The sequence below is a fragment of the Coffea arabica genome, chromosome 5c, assembly GCF_036785885.1.
Source record: "Coffea arabica cultivar ET-39 chromosome 5c, Coffea Arabica ET-39 HiFi, whole genome shotgun sequence".
Lineage (NCBI taxonomy): Eukaryota > Viridiplantae > Streptophyta > Magnoliopsida > Gentianales > Rubiaceae > Coffea > Coffea arabica.
The window spans coordinates 38,840,366-38,854,208 of NC_092319.1; the positions used below are offsets into that span (position 1 = coordinate 38,840,366).

Consider the following 13,843-nt stretch of genomic DNA (forward strand, 5'->3'; position numbering starts at 1 on the left):
CAATTATTGTTTCGACAAAAAAGAAAAAACAAAGAGTATATATGTTGGACAAGAATAACTCATTCTGTTGCAATGCAACATAATTCTGCCCAATTATTTTGACCAATAGAATATGGTTCAATTTAACAAGTTAATGTGTCAAATGATTCAATCTCGATTAATCAAGTAATGCAACAATTTTCTCATATCCTTTAAATAAAGTAAAGCTAAAAGCATTAGTCTGTCCAAAGCAAGGGATTGTTAGACTGGTTTCCGGAACATGCTCCATCTATTGGTTGCTCTTGCTTGTAATCTACCTTTGGAATTATTTCAACAGCAGCCACTGTGGAAAGATTGACATATGTTTTGGACCAAACTTATGGCTGATCTGAGTTAATTATAATAGCTTTGTGATTTATGGCACTAGAAAATTAAAACTTGTTAAGGTTTACTGATCCATCTCTGTGCATGTTGATTAATTACTTCAACAAGAATTCATGGATTTCTTTAACTTTTTTGTGATTATCACTTGTTTATATCACTTGTTGGTATTTAATGATCCAGTAGCCTAAGAACTATAACGGAAAATTTTGAGAAAAGAAATTATAGAATTCATAATAAGCATGAAGGAAATACTCGTTTTATTAACTTACAGAAACAAAACAAAAAAGAAAAAAAAAAGGGTTGCTGTTTCCAAAAGTTTTCTTGGCTAGACTTTGTAAGAAACCAAAGAAAGTCCAAAACAAAAACAAAATGTCCAGAGCCATATAGAAAATTAACATAGATAAAATACATCGAAACGAGGAAGAAACATTATGGACTTAGTAGTGTAAAATTTCATCTTTTTGGTCATAACTCGTGATCAAAGTGTAAACTCTTCGGCAATTGCTGATAAAAGCTTAGGATTGGGCAATGAACCCCTACCTATAAGACTGAAGTACGTACCTCTGCCTATTTATCATGTAAAAAGTGTAAATTGAGTGTCTTTAGATCCGCGGACATTTGGACGAGACAATGTAAGGCAGGAATCTTTTGGACAGTGTGAAATTTATTGCATGGTGATTTATGAAGGAACAACTTATTCTTCTTGTCTCAAAGGGTTGAGAAAAAAAATTATCGCAGCAATTTGACGTATGTGAAATAAAAAGGTAATTTAAAAATATGTTTACGACAAACATAAAAATTTTTTGATGAAAATTTTCTTTTCAAACAAGGCATAAGAGTTTGGATCTCCTTACGAATTAGTAAACCATTTTGGTCTCATATATAGGTCTGTACAAATTATAAACTTTCTTTGAGGGACTTTATTCTTATAACTGGTATGAAAAGGAAGCACAGATTAGTTAGTAAAACACTTCTTATACTTCACTTGTAACTAGCTAAACATAAAATGTTCTGACGTAGTCATAATACTTATTCTTCGCCTTGAGCAGTTGAGCCCACCTACCTAACTACCTTCTCTAGCTATGACTCGGTTTCTCCAAATAAAAACAAAGCAATGAAAATTAAAGAAGTTCGGCCATTGAAATACTAACCATTCAGAAAAGAAGGACATTACCTATTTTGATATTTTCCTCCTATGTATTAGTAGATCAATATTCATGCCCTATTATATGATTTTGTGCTTCAAAAGAATAGTTAAGACTTAAAAAGAGAGTGTAAAGGGCAAGGGGATTCGAGTGCTACTATGGTAGGAGCCTCGGACTGAACAGAAAGCCAACATCCTCTGCCATCCTCCATAACCATTTAATGCAGAGAGTAAAAGCTCCAATTGTTTTTGCGTGAGCTTTCCCACATATGCTGCACCGTCTGAACTTTAATGTTTCAGCTTCCTTAATTGCTTAGTAGTTGAAGAATTCAATGCAACTTCATCTCATTGAAATGGGACTCCTGCTTTCTTTTTATACAATAGTTTCCCAATGAAACAAACCATCCCAAGCAAACAGTTGTCTTCAATGTTGCCCTTGTGTCCCTGGAGATGTCTCTTTCAAATCTTCTTCTTTTTCCTTTCTCCTGCCTCAATACTTTTGCTGCATGCAATACTTGTTCATCCTTCATCATGTTAAGGAGTTACTCAGGTTTCAAATGGAACAAAGGCTTGTAAACATTGTGATTTTACGGGATATTGGTGCGGTTCAATGGCAAAGTAGGCTTCGAAATGCATGGAGCCAGCTTTTCTATTGAGCCGTGCCAATATCACGTAGTATTGTTTTTTCAATATTTTCAAGCTTTATATTCATCATGGACAATTTGCCTTGCTCTTAATTCGCATTTATAGATTATTTCTGTTCCATACATCACTTTCTTTAATTTTTCCTATATCTTTTTATTACGTGTAATGCTAATTTTCTTGTGAAAAGTGTTTGATGGCACATCAATTTTGGGACATGAGGAAGTTTTCAAGCATGGTAAAGCAAGGGGAGATGGAAAATCAACTCTGCAGATGGTTAGTTTGACCCTGTTACTGCACAGAATCACAACTAAACTACAGGTGCATTTGTTGATTACTTCTAAAGTTGCAGACACTGTTCTTTTTTTTTGTCTTTTTTTTTTCTCCAAAAGCAGGCTTGACACTGTTTCTGAATTTACCGGCACAAAGGAAATTAGCTGATTAAGTTTCATATTTGGTTTCCTACATAATGCCTGGAGGAATAAAAAAGGGCAAAAAAAACCAGAAGAAATGTGCATTTAGAGTAAATGCTTTAGCAGATCAAAGTACATATTACCTTATTATTGGCTCCAAAATCCAGCTAGATAGCATTATGGTGTTAGACCAAGAGAAAGAAAAGACAAAATCCATGTCTAATAGTATGACTTTATCATTCTGCTGTACCTTTCTTGATTGATCTTTTTGAGTAATTAGAAAAACCGAACAATCAAATAAGATGACTCACTTTTTTGACAAGGACTTCATATCCAAATTTGTACAGAACTTTCACAAGAGAAAGAAATCAAGCCTTTCATCTTTTGTGCCATGGCAAGCTGCAAATTGTTCAATAGATATCACAGTTTGTCACCTTTCAGCCATTTTATCTTTAATGTCAAATTCATCTAGACTTCGTCTTCTTAATTATAGTTTTATCCTTTCCTTAACAAAATCCAGGTGAGATAAGCAAAGAGATTGTACTAGATTTCCAATTCAATTATGCGTGTTGTTATCTAGATTTTTCAGTAACATTTTCATGTGCTTGTGAAAAAGTGTACAAGGTCTTCAAGAAGGTCTACAAGTTAGGATACCGCGTTCTAGTGCAAATCCTTGCTCATAACTGCAGAGATATCACAGATTGTCATTTTCAGAGTAGCTTAATTTCTACAACAAATTGATACTGTAACTGCAGGGAATGAAGCACATCATCCATAGGCTGCATAAATGGAATATGCAAAGGAAAGAAGGGATCATAGACTTTAAGAATGTGGTGCAGGCATGGATATTGAATTTGCTTTGGATTTTCTGAGCATCAGGACTGCAAGGCAGGCAGAATTTACTTTCAAATTTGTTTTGTATAACCATTTTTCTGTTTATTTCTTGACTTGGAGTGATGACAAATTGTATTAGGTTTCAAACACCAAAAGATTGGAATGAAAATTTTCAATTTAACTTTATTTAAGGAAAGCTCAGTCAAGAATTCACCAGCTATGGTGGGGGCAAATGGGCTAGATTTTCTTACAAATCCAATTGATAGATTTTGCTGTAAATCCATCCATTTCCCATAAACAAGAACTTCTGCTGATACATGATATCAGAAAGTCATATGAGGCAACAGGGCAAAGCATACAAAAAATTGCAGTAACTAGTAAAGAAGAAAAAAAATTGCCATCATCATCAAGTTACTTGCAAAAGGTAAAGAAACAGTAATAAATCTAAGAAAAAGGGAAAGTAAGAGCACAAAAAAGCTTGCATTTATTAACTTTTTATCTACACATACTATGTCTTACAATTTAGCATTTTTTGAGCAGTAAAAAAAAGGTGAAGTGAAAGCCATTTTCCCGCTATCGACTGCTTTGGCAGCCACCTTCTCTACTAAAATGGAGAAGGGCTAGGCTCTCTGTCCCTCTCTCTCTCTTCCCACTGTGTATATAACATTCTATACCCTGTATCCTCTTGCATGACACAGAAAACTAGCACCTAGTTCACGTTCCTTTTACTTCCTGAGATTGGAAGAAATGGCTGGTAATTCTTAAAAAGCAGCAGTCCAAATAGCATTTTCACCTTCCCCACAGCGCCGATGAACCTCCTTGATCCGATCTACAGACCGGCAGATCCCACTGCAGGTCCAGTCAAATGAAGCTACACAGATATTGCCAGCTTGTGCCTTCCATTCACAATCTATAGGAACAAGTTATCAACGAAAGGAAAACTCTGGTCAGAAGAGGGATATCATGAAAGTAGGACCATCATTAATTGATGATAATGTAAAACAGAATACTAGGGATGAACAAAGTGGCCATGCATAAAGTCCTCGGCAGTAGAAGTGTAACAAAATTTTTCCTCTCTATGTGACTGAATCCCACATCCAAGATTGTTTTAAGGTATCAATTATCACTTGGACCCCCATGTGAAAGACGGAAAAAAAAAGTTTGTTGCCCAGATCCAGCTCAACGTATCACTATTACATAAATCTGTCCCCAATTCATAAGTGGCAAGCAGGAATAATGCAGTTTCCGGAACCCACATAACAAAAATCTGTGCGTGGACATGTGATTTCTAGCATAACTGAACAAAGAAGTGCCTGTCAACATCTCAGAAAAGCTAAGCTCATAATGTTACCCTTGAGATCCCATCTTACTATGAAACTTCAACCAGAAGATTTCCAATTTGATTCATATTGAAGTGCAATGCTGATAATTATATTTATTATGGCTGTGCTATCAACTAAGTGTTCCAGAAGTTGTTCTAAAGGTGGCAATTTTAGTCATATGATGATGGTAATGTCAATTTGCCTGCTTCATATACACCCGTACTCATATATATAAATGAAAGCTGAAAAGGAATCCTTCTGGAAAACAATACTTAGTGTTCGACATATTGTCTAGATCTAAGAGAGTCTGACGTATCAAATTCTATGGTGCTTGAACTCATGTAAAATGTCACACTGCTTGGTTGATCAGACTTAGCATCTGTATGGTAAGTTCTGCATAATTTTTAAACAAGGAATATATGAATACTGGAAAACTATGCAGAAGAAGCTGCTTACCAGGCGGAGTTCCACAGCATAATCTGCGATCATCAATATGCAGCACATCAAGCCCAATAAACCAAGATCCCAAAGACACATCCTCATTAGCATACTTGTGCAGTACATGCCTGTATACATCATGCAGATAATGATCAAAACTTTCCTCAGGAAAGTGAAAATCGCAAAAAGCCTCAATTAATCGCAAGGCTACTTTTCACAAGAACACTTAACTGGTTGACAGAAATATAAGTAGCCAAATCTTTTGAAATGGCATATAATTGTCCTGTAGCATGACGGAAGTACTTGTTTCCTGCCTCCCCAAATTTCCAATATTCTGGTTCATGATATCTTACTCCCCTGTTCAATTTAGTCCAAGTAGAATGTTAGATGCTAAAGCTACTTCTCAATATTCAACACACATCAACATGGATGCGATTTTATACATACTTCTGAGCAAGTACTGGTCCAGATTTCATGCAACCAATATATATCCTTGGTTTCTTCCTATGCCTTGCTAAAGTATCACCAAGTGTTGCTGCAACAATTTCAAGAAAAAAAAAAGATTAGATCATGTCAACAAACATAATGGATAAGGAGATTCTAGAATTTGTATGAAGCTATAATACAACTGGCGTAGTTTCACTGGGATGTGCTCACACCTAATATCCTGTTTACATGAAAAATGACCCATTGCTTAAAAGATTATGCCCTGATTACTTTAGAGATTATCTTTCTCATAATCATTGTCCAGTCTAAGAATGACCATCAAATTTCAGGGGCATAGCTCATTTTTAAAACACCATAGAGCCCATATGAATGAACATCTGAACTGGCATTCAAACATACTTTTTCAACCCATTGATTGTCTGCATTAGTTCCAATCCCCAGCCACCAAAGGTAAGTTGTTACTCATCTCTACAACCATTAATTCACATCTGTATCACCAAGAACCAACAATGGCACATGTTTAAAACCACCGGATTACTGTCTTCACCACTGCTATTTTCACTGCAGTGTCATTTTGTAGCAGCTATGACCAATGACATAGCTGTGGATGTAGTGACGGCAATAGCAGTGATGAAAGTGGTAGGTAAAAGTTGCTCACTGGAATTTGTGGTGCAAAAGGCAGTGAAGTAGTATTGGTGTGCAACAGACCTTTCAAGGGAGGGTATCAACTCTAAAATATTAATCAAATAAAATAAAGAGAAGTAGAATTGCTCTAAAACATTTCTACAGAAAACTATTCTCCTACAGGGATCATCTTAAACCCTACCAAATAAAGCATAGAGTAAATTCAAAACATGCAAGAAACAAATTAAATCTGAAAATGCTGCAGTTCATATAGGAAAAGTAAGAATCTTATAAGCCCTCATGTACCTATATTTACATGCACATCATCGTCAACTTTGACATAGTACTCTGCATCCCACATAGTAACAGCAGTAGCAAAGTAAGACTTTGTCTTTGCAGATAATTCAAGGTATCCCTCAACATGATCCTGCTCAGGTGGCAGAAATGAAAATATGATCTAGTCTGTACAAGGGACAGAAGCAGTCTGTTGCAACATTTTCAGCAAGATGAGCATAAGAACCATTACCAGCCTCATGAAATCTCCATGCTTCTTGTTCTCAGCTTCAATAGCTCTGTCCAGTATTCCTCCTAACGTGGCACTGCATTGTCAAAGTAGAGAAATCAAATAAGATAAAAAGACAGAGATAGAAAAGGAATACCAGTTATAGACCTGCATCAAGAAGATGAAGCACAAGAAATCCTAGAGAGTAATTTAAGCGTATGATCCAAAATCAGAAAGAAAATATCAACCAATGCTCTATCTACTCAACTCAAGCATGCCTGCTTACATGATCTTCTGGAACTAAAAAGGATACAAAGCTTTCACACATACAGTTAAAATTAGCAGTGCAGCGATTCAGATTTTTGCTTGGAATACATAAGAGTATGATCTTCCCCCCATTCCAACCAAAGAATTACCAAAAACGGGGCCTTTTCTACATCAGTGTGACAAATCCAATGTGAGAAAGCTCTCAGCAGATCTTGGCTTTTTCCAATTTAAGGACATTGAAGGAGAGAATTTGATGCAAAGCTAAAAGAAAAAAATCAGAATCATATTAATTTTGGCATTTTGGAAGTTAGTCAGATTATACTTGCTCTGAACCTCAAACACGAGAAGTTTTGAAGGACAGAATCCTTCTACTACATCCTCTGGATCAATTGGAGAATGTAACTATTTCTGTGCATTTCCATTTTTGGAGATGGTCTTTATATTGAGCTAATAATATTTAAAGAAGTTGTTTCAATGTAAAGAAGTCTTGGCACAGAACAGGTGCAATATGATGAACTCAAACAAACGCGTTCATAAACATGCTGAAGTAACAAGTATGATAACTGAAACGTCTAAAGAATGTAGAAATCACCTGTGACCAATAACAAAGCGAATGATGACTCCTTTCTCTTCTTCCATTTTCCTTCTTTTTTCACCTATTTTACAATTTGAAGCATTACTTTATCCAGTACCAGTTCAGAGAAATAAGTTGGACTAACAGAAAATTGTCCTAGATCTCTGGGAGGTGAAAAGGGAAGCAGAAAGCACGCACAAACCTTGGGGCATCCATGTTGCACGAACAGAGTCCCTTCTTTTTCGGCTGCTAAATGCAGTATTTATTCCCACAACCATAAAATATTTTCTTCTGCCAGACGATCCAGTCTTCTCCATGTCTTCAGATATTGGAGATCCGCTGAGAATCGACTCTTGAGCTGCCTTAGCAGCAGCTAACTTCATCTCCAAATTTGAAATTGTCTTGTCCAATGTCCTACAACATAGAAATAAGAAGAAAGATCAATTTGAAGAAATCAATGTCAAATGAGGTGCACCAGGAAAATAAGACATTTTAGCCGAAAAGAAAAAGGGAAGAGAACCCACTGCATGGCTTGCTGAGTTTTGGAGGCTTCTCCCAAAATGTCCTTAGAATCCCTTTTTACATACTTATGCTGCAACTGGAAGCACAAACATCATAATATAATCAAGAAAAAAATATCAGAATAAATTCAGCAGTAAGGGACACAGTACCATCAAGAACAGATTGTACTCACAAATTTAGGATTACAACCATCTGAAACTAAGTTTAGGCTCTCTGCTTCTACTCCTGCACTTCTTGTGATACCCTTTGATTCAGGCACCGCCCACATTCTGTCCACAATGATGTTCAATATTGTAAAATTATCACATATCAATACTGGAAATGTGCAAACACGCAAAAGTTACGCCAAAACTGAAAAACAAACAGAAGTATGCAATATAGACACAGATAAAAAGAAGTCAAGATGAAGAAAGAGAAGTCGGCATGAAACATGAAAACTTAGATAGGGAAGTATAAAATACATTAGATGAAGATTTTGTTAGAGATAAAGGCATTTAAAAGAAAATTCCCCAGTTCAGATCTAAAATCTACCCCGGCCAACAAATAAACAAATTCAAGCCATTATGCATGAGTCAAAAACATAACAAGACGCAAAACACAAGACAAGAGATTATAATTCCTGAGATTGCGAAATACCAATCGACAATCCACTCAATTCAGCCTCTATCATTGAATTCAAACACCAAAATGACTCAGAACTTATAATACCTCCCAACTTATTGAGAAATACATATCACCATGAAATGGTACGGTTCAATCATCAAGAAAATACTGAAACACGCGCGAATTTCCTCGAAAGAGCAACGAATTGTATCCAAACAAGCTGCAAATTTTATCAAATACCCAAAATGCAATCTAAAGAACTGGATAGTCCACAACAACTAAAAACCGACATCAAGAAAAAATCGTAACTCTGCAAAATTCAAGAAACCGACAGAAGATTTGTATTTGCGAAAAAAGATTCCAATTTTACCTATTAGTGAAAAGCATTCCAACACAGAAACTACCAATACAAAGAAAAATAGTCCATTTTTGAGATATAACACTTCTCGATGGTTGCTGCTCTCCTCCCCTGCTCTTGAAAGACATTTCCTATACAATTCTCTCACGTCTCACTCAACCAAATGGAATTTCACCAGAAACCCATCTGCCAAATGCGACAAACGAACCAAAACAAAAGAGCCCAGAATCAAAATTCCCCCTAATGCTCAGAATTCAATCAGAGTTTCTAACAAGAAGGTCAGCTCCAGAAACCAGTACTAACTCAGGAAATTCTGAAAAAAACAGAGCCTGCAAACTATTAAATGCTGGAAAAGGATGCCTTGTTTGCACTTCTAATTTGTTGCCATCTTTCTTTTATCTTTTGCTTTGTTATTATCTCTCCTCCTCTCTCTCTCTCTCTCTCTCTCTCTCTCTTTATCTCTCCCTTTTAACAGTGCCTTTGTAGCACACTTTGCAGGGAAGGCACTTGGAACAGAAGTGAGAGAAGACTTCCTAACTGCTCGTTTCTATAATTTTCCAATTTTACCAAACAGTCACTTTCCGAACCTTCCCTATTAAAATAGTCCTTTAACTGCTTTTACTATTGCATAAATGCCTCTCATCTTCTTGAATGTGAATTTATGGGCAGCTTTCATTATCCCGTCCTGTCTTCTTCATGAAGAAAAAAGAAAACTAAATCGTATTCTTTAATAATAAATCAAAGAAATCATTAGACACTGTTGTCAAATTGAGAAAAGAGCTTCAAAATTTATTTGTCCCATATAATGGGTGGCTAGTCTAACTCTTATTTAATATTATCTCAACTATTATCGTTTTCTTCTTTTTTTTTTTTTGCTCGAAACCGACTTTTTAATTATGATTTTACAAAATTAGTTATGGTTAATTTCCAATCTTACGTTTTCAAAGCCAGAATAAGAATTCATTAAATGAATATGTTCTAGATTTGTGATTTTCAATTTCTAGAAAATCAACCTTAATAGAAATCCAAAGTTCTTGAGAATGTTTGTTATAATTCTATCTTTTTTCAAAAAAAAAAAAAAAGAATTAGAGTTTCTAGGGAGTTTCTAGGTCCAGCTGCTATTAAATATTGAAAAAAAAAGACTATATAGTAAAATGAGAATATTTTATTAGATGAAACAGATGAATTTGATTCTTTTGTTTATCTTCTCTTTTTTTTTCTTTTGGTGCGAGGAACTAGATTCTCTTTTTTTTTTTTTTTTTTTTCTAATCCTCCTGTCCCTTCCCTCACTAACTACTAATCACAATATTCGAACTCTGAAATTAAAATTGGAAAAAATTCGAAGAGCCTTCTCTTAATTATTGCGCCAATCTCAGTGATTATACTCATGATTTTTAATTTTTTTTTGGGGAATTACCCATAAAAAATTGGAATAAATATTTCCACTTATATCATATAGCCTCTCAAATTCATATATTATCCTCTCTACTACCCCTCCAGTGATCGCGGTAGATTGGTTCTTGTTTATTGATGTATTCTCAACTCATCAATTGACTTTATGTACGCACAGTACCAAATCGTAGGTGTATCAATAATAGTCAGTGACATTTAATGAGACCTACTAGGAGTCTTTGATATTAACATATGTGTATGGAATGTACATTATTCACACTTTATTTACATACTGATTTACTTGTATTATCAACATATTTTTCAATCAACTTTTTATCTCACATACATCACATCAAAAAAGTGATACAGTATTTTTTTTATAAAATTATCTCAAATAATTTACTATCCACACACACTTATTATTATGCACTATTTTATTAGATTACAAGGATATCGCCAAATTTATTATTCTAGGATTTTCTAGAATTTTGAAAGCATAACATCCCTCAACATTTCCAAATTTTGTTAAAAATCAACACTGAAATTTCCTTTTTTTTATTTGTTTTGTATCTCAACTTTTTTCAATTGGATGGAGGCCTAAAACCTACTAACATTTACATATACACGTATATACATACATACATACGTACATTCATGAACACATTTACAAGTGAATAAAAAGAAAAAAAATACTCAATGGTTCATCCTGCATATTGCTTTTGTGAGTTTTTTTTTTTTTTTTATTCCTAGCAGCAATCACTACACTGTCAATTTATAAAAACTTAACCCTTATTTAACCGTGAAAAAAGTTTATTCTTATGAAGATTGAGGTTGTTAACTGAAGTCATAAAGCTAGCATGAGAGCATCACATTCAATGAAGCTGCCTTTGTATTTCTGTTTTCTTTTTTTTTTTCCCCCCTTTTCCTTTTCCCTGACTTGCCAATTGGATATGTAAGTCTTTGTCCTCGGCTAAAGAAGCACAAGAATTTATTAATAGACCCACATATACGTCTTACAATTAAAAATATGTGGTAAACTATTAAATAGGAATGGGAAGGTTGACTGCGTAGTCCTTGTTGGGAGACGTGCATGTAATTGTGAAAATGACTTGCTAATTTCATATGTATATATGTAGTGTATAGTAATTTACATCTCCGTATATTTACATATATATATATATTATGTAGTTAGGAAATGGCTTTTAGAGTTCTTTCCGCTCTCAAATTTAGGGTTCGAATCCTAATCTTGAACTTGACAGTTGAGGATAAAAAGGATGTAGAGATGGCAGGAGGTTAAAAAAATAAAACTTATGTAATTTCTATACGTTTTAGAGACTAGATATTGTAAATCCTTATTGCATCTGGAAAGGTGAAAAAGAGCATTTCCTAATTCCATTAACATGACCTGAATTCTTGAACCATATTGCTGGATATTATATGTAAATAATAGCTGTTAATTAGTTTAATGTTTAGTTTAACCGTAGAGGATTACACTAGTTAGTGAGTCAACGGTGTAGCTAGTTGACCATGTTCTGTGATATATTTTACTTCCTTTGCCTTCTTGGATTGATAAAGAAAGACCTGGTTTATCCTACGAGGGTTTGGTCAAGAAATAGTTTATTCAACAAATTCAGTTGACTTGATGTAATTAATCCCTTTGGACACAAAGTTTTGTTGACTGCTTTGCTGGTCTGCTTATGACTTCACCTTAATTTCAGGAAAAAGAAAACATATGTGTATAACTATAATTAGCCCATGATTAGGCGAATTAATCTCGACGACTAGGTGGGGTTATATACAAATTTTGAGTTATCATTCCACTTTTGGAACTGGCCTTATATCGTACTGGGGAGGCTATAACGTGTCCTAGGAAGTAATCACCAGCACAAATTCGCTGTTTTCTTGTTTATTATAGAATATAATAAACATTATTCTCTTTTGACCTTGGACAACTTCTTCTCGTACAGCATATGTATATATTATTCATCTATTGTGATTTTTTTAATTCTTAAAAAAAAAAAAAAAACTATTGGGTGTGTTTTTTGAGTGCATTGAAGAAACTTAAACCTAAGATCCCAAGATTGAGACACTTTTTCAAAAAATTATTTTGCATATTCTCCAAGCACATTTTCTAATCGCAGTCAAATAATTTCAAAAACTTGACATACATCATATTTGAGAAAATGCTATAACGTAATATTTGTACTCATACCAAATTCAGACAATGACATCCATTGACACGATTATATGGGCACGTATTTGGTCTTTTATGTTGAGAATGATTTTTTTTAATTATTTCCTAAGCACATTATTTTTATATTATTTTCCAAGTAATATAATATAGACTGTATTTTAATTGAAGGATTTAACAAAAAATTTGAAATTCTCTCAAATATATCAAGATTGTTTTAATTACGTAGGAGGTAATTGGATTTATAATCCACTAATTATTTTAATGCTTAATTAAAATTAAATAATTCATAGATTATAACTCTAAATACTTACCAATTAATCCAAGTAACCTAGAGCGATTTGAGATACTTTCAAATTATTCGTCAAATCTCTTAATCGAAATGAATCATAAAAGAAACTTCTCAAATAATCTTCAATCCAAATAGACTATTTGAACCTCTACAATCATTAAAAGCAAATGGAATAGAAATTTACTATCCTGTCTCATTCTTTCCTAGACAACAAGCATCTAAAAAACTGGAAAATCCAGTCAAAAAGATGAAAATGAAATAAGATCTTCAAAAGGAGAGGGGGTATAAAAAAAAAAAAAAAAGGAAGAGTCTAAAGATTAAATAAAGAAGAATTTTGGGCCCGGACCCAATTGAGCAACAAATGATTGACGGCACGTGACATTCCAACTGGGCCGAGCTAAAAACTTTTGAAGGGCACGTGATGTTTCTGAAGCCTTTGGAAATGTGTGAATTTGTAACTTGTGGCTTTGATTCATTGTGAAGCCACCTTTGCTTTATCCGTCGGTCAACTGACACCGTCCATTCTTTCTCACGTGGATGCTGGAGATTTCTGTACGAGCTTGGGGCCCCACCTCACGAGCTCACATCTGACACGTCCCACAATGTTGTGATCCTGATCACTCATGGTCTTTTCCTTTTTCTCTTTCTTTTTTTTTTTTAATTTTTTTTTGCAGCGAGAAACAATTAATGGAATTTAAAAAGCGGTGAAGAGAATAGAAATTTGAATCAAGACTTTTGAGTTGAACAAATTCCCATATACGTGTGTCTAATCTTTCTTTTGAGTTGAACAAATGACCATCATTTGTTCAACTCATTTGTTCAACTCAAAACTCGACACATCCCTTTCTTCTTTTTCATTGTTTATTTTATTTTTTGTTGGCAATTATTGTGACAAAATTTCCTTGGTTTTTTTAG

General features: G+C 34.3%; 1 protein-coding gene across 2 annotated transcripts; it reads right to left on the reverse strand.

Moving 5' to 3' along the window:
• Nucleotides 1–3,857: 3,857 nt before the first annotated feature.
• LOC113688105 (probable beta-1,3-galactosyltransferase 2) lies at nt 3,858–9,542 on the reverse strand. 2 transcript variants are annotated; one of them, XM_027205769.2, is made up of 11 exons: nt 9,066–9,542; nt 8,265–8,361; nt 8,095–8,168; nt 7,773–7,984; nt 7,589–7,652; nt 6,754–6,826; nt 6,534–6,654; nt 5,604–5,691; nt 5,388–5,513; nt 5,175–5,284; nt 3,858–4,306 (listed from the first exon to the last, which is right to left on the reverse strand). In XM_027205769.2, the coding sequence occupies exons 1-11, from the start codon at nt 9,179–9,181 to the stop codon at nt 4,158–4,160; spliced, it is 1,230 nt and encodes a 409-aa protein (XP_027061570.2). In that variant the 5' UTR covers nt 9,182–9,542; the 3' UTR covers nt 3,858–4,157. The 2 variants fall into 2 exon arrangements, with proteins under 2 accessions (XP_027061570.2, XP_027061571.2); XM_027205770.2 differs by having other exon boundaries at nt 8,095–8,162; nt 9,066–9,497.
• Between the last annotated feature and the right edge of the window lie 4,301 nt (nt 9,543–13,843).

Excerpts from the sequence above, each read along its gene's own strand:
- LOC113688105 (XM_027205769.2), bottom strand. The coding sequence starts at position 9,181 with ATGTCTTTCAAGAGCAGGGGAGGAGAGCAGCAACCATCGAGAAGTGTT. Across the intron at positions 5,285-5,387 it reads ACTTATATTTCTGTCAACCA|GCATGTACTGCACAAGTATG; the intron begins GTTAAGTGTTCT and ends TGATGTATACAG. Across the intron at positions 4,307-5,174 it reads ATGCTGTGGAACTCCGCCTG|ATTGTGAATGGAAGGCACAA; the intron begins GTAAGCAGCTTC and ends TTGTTCCTATAG.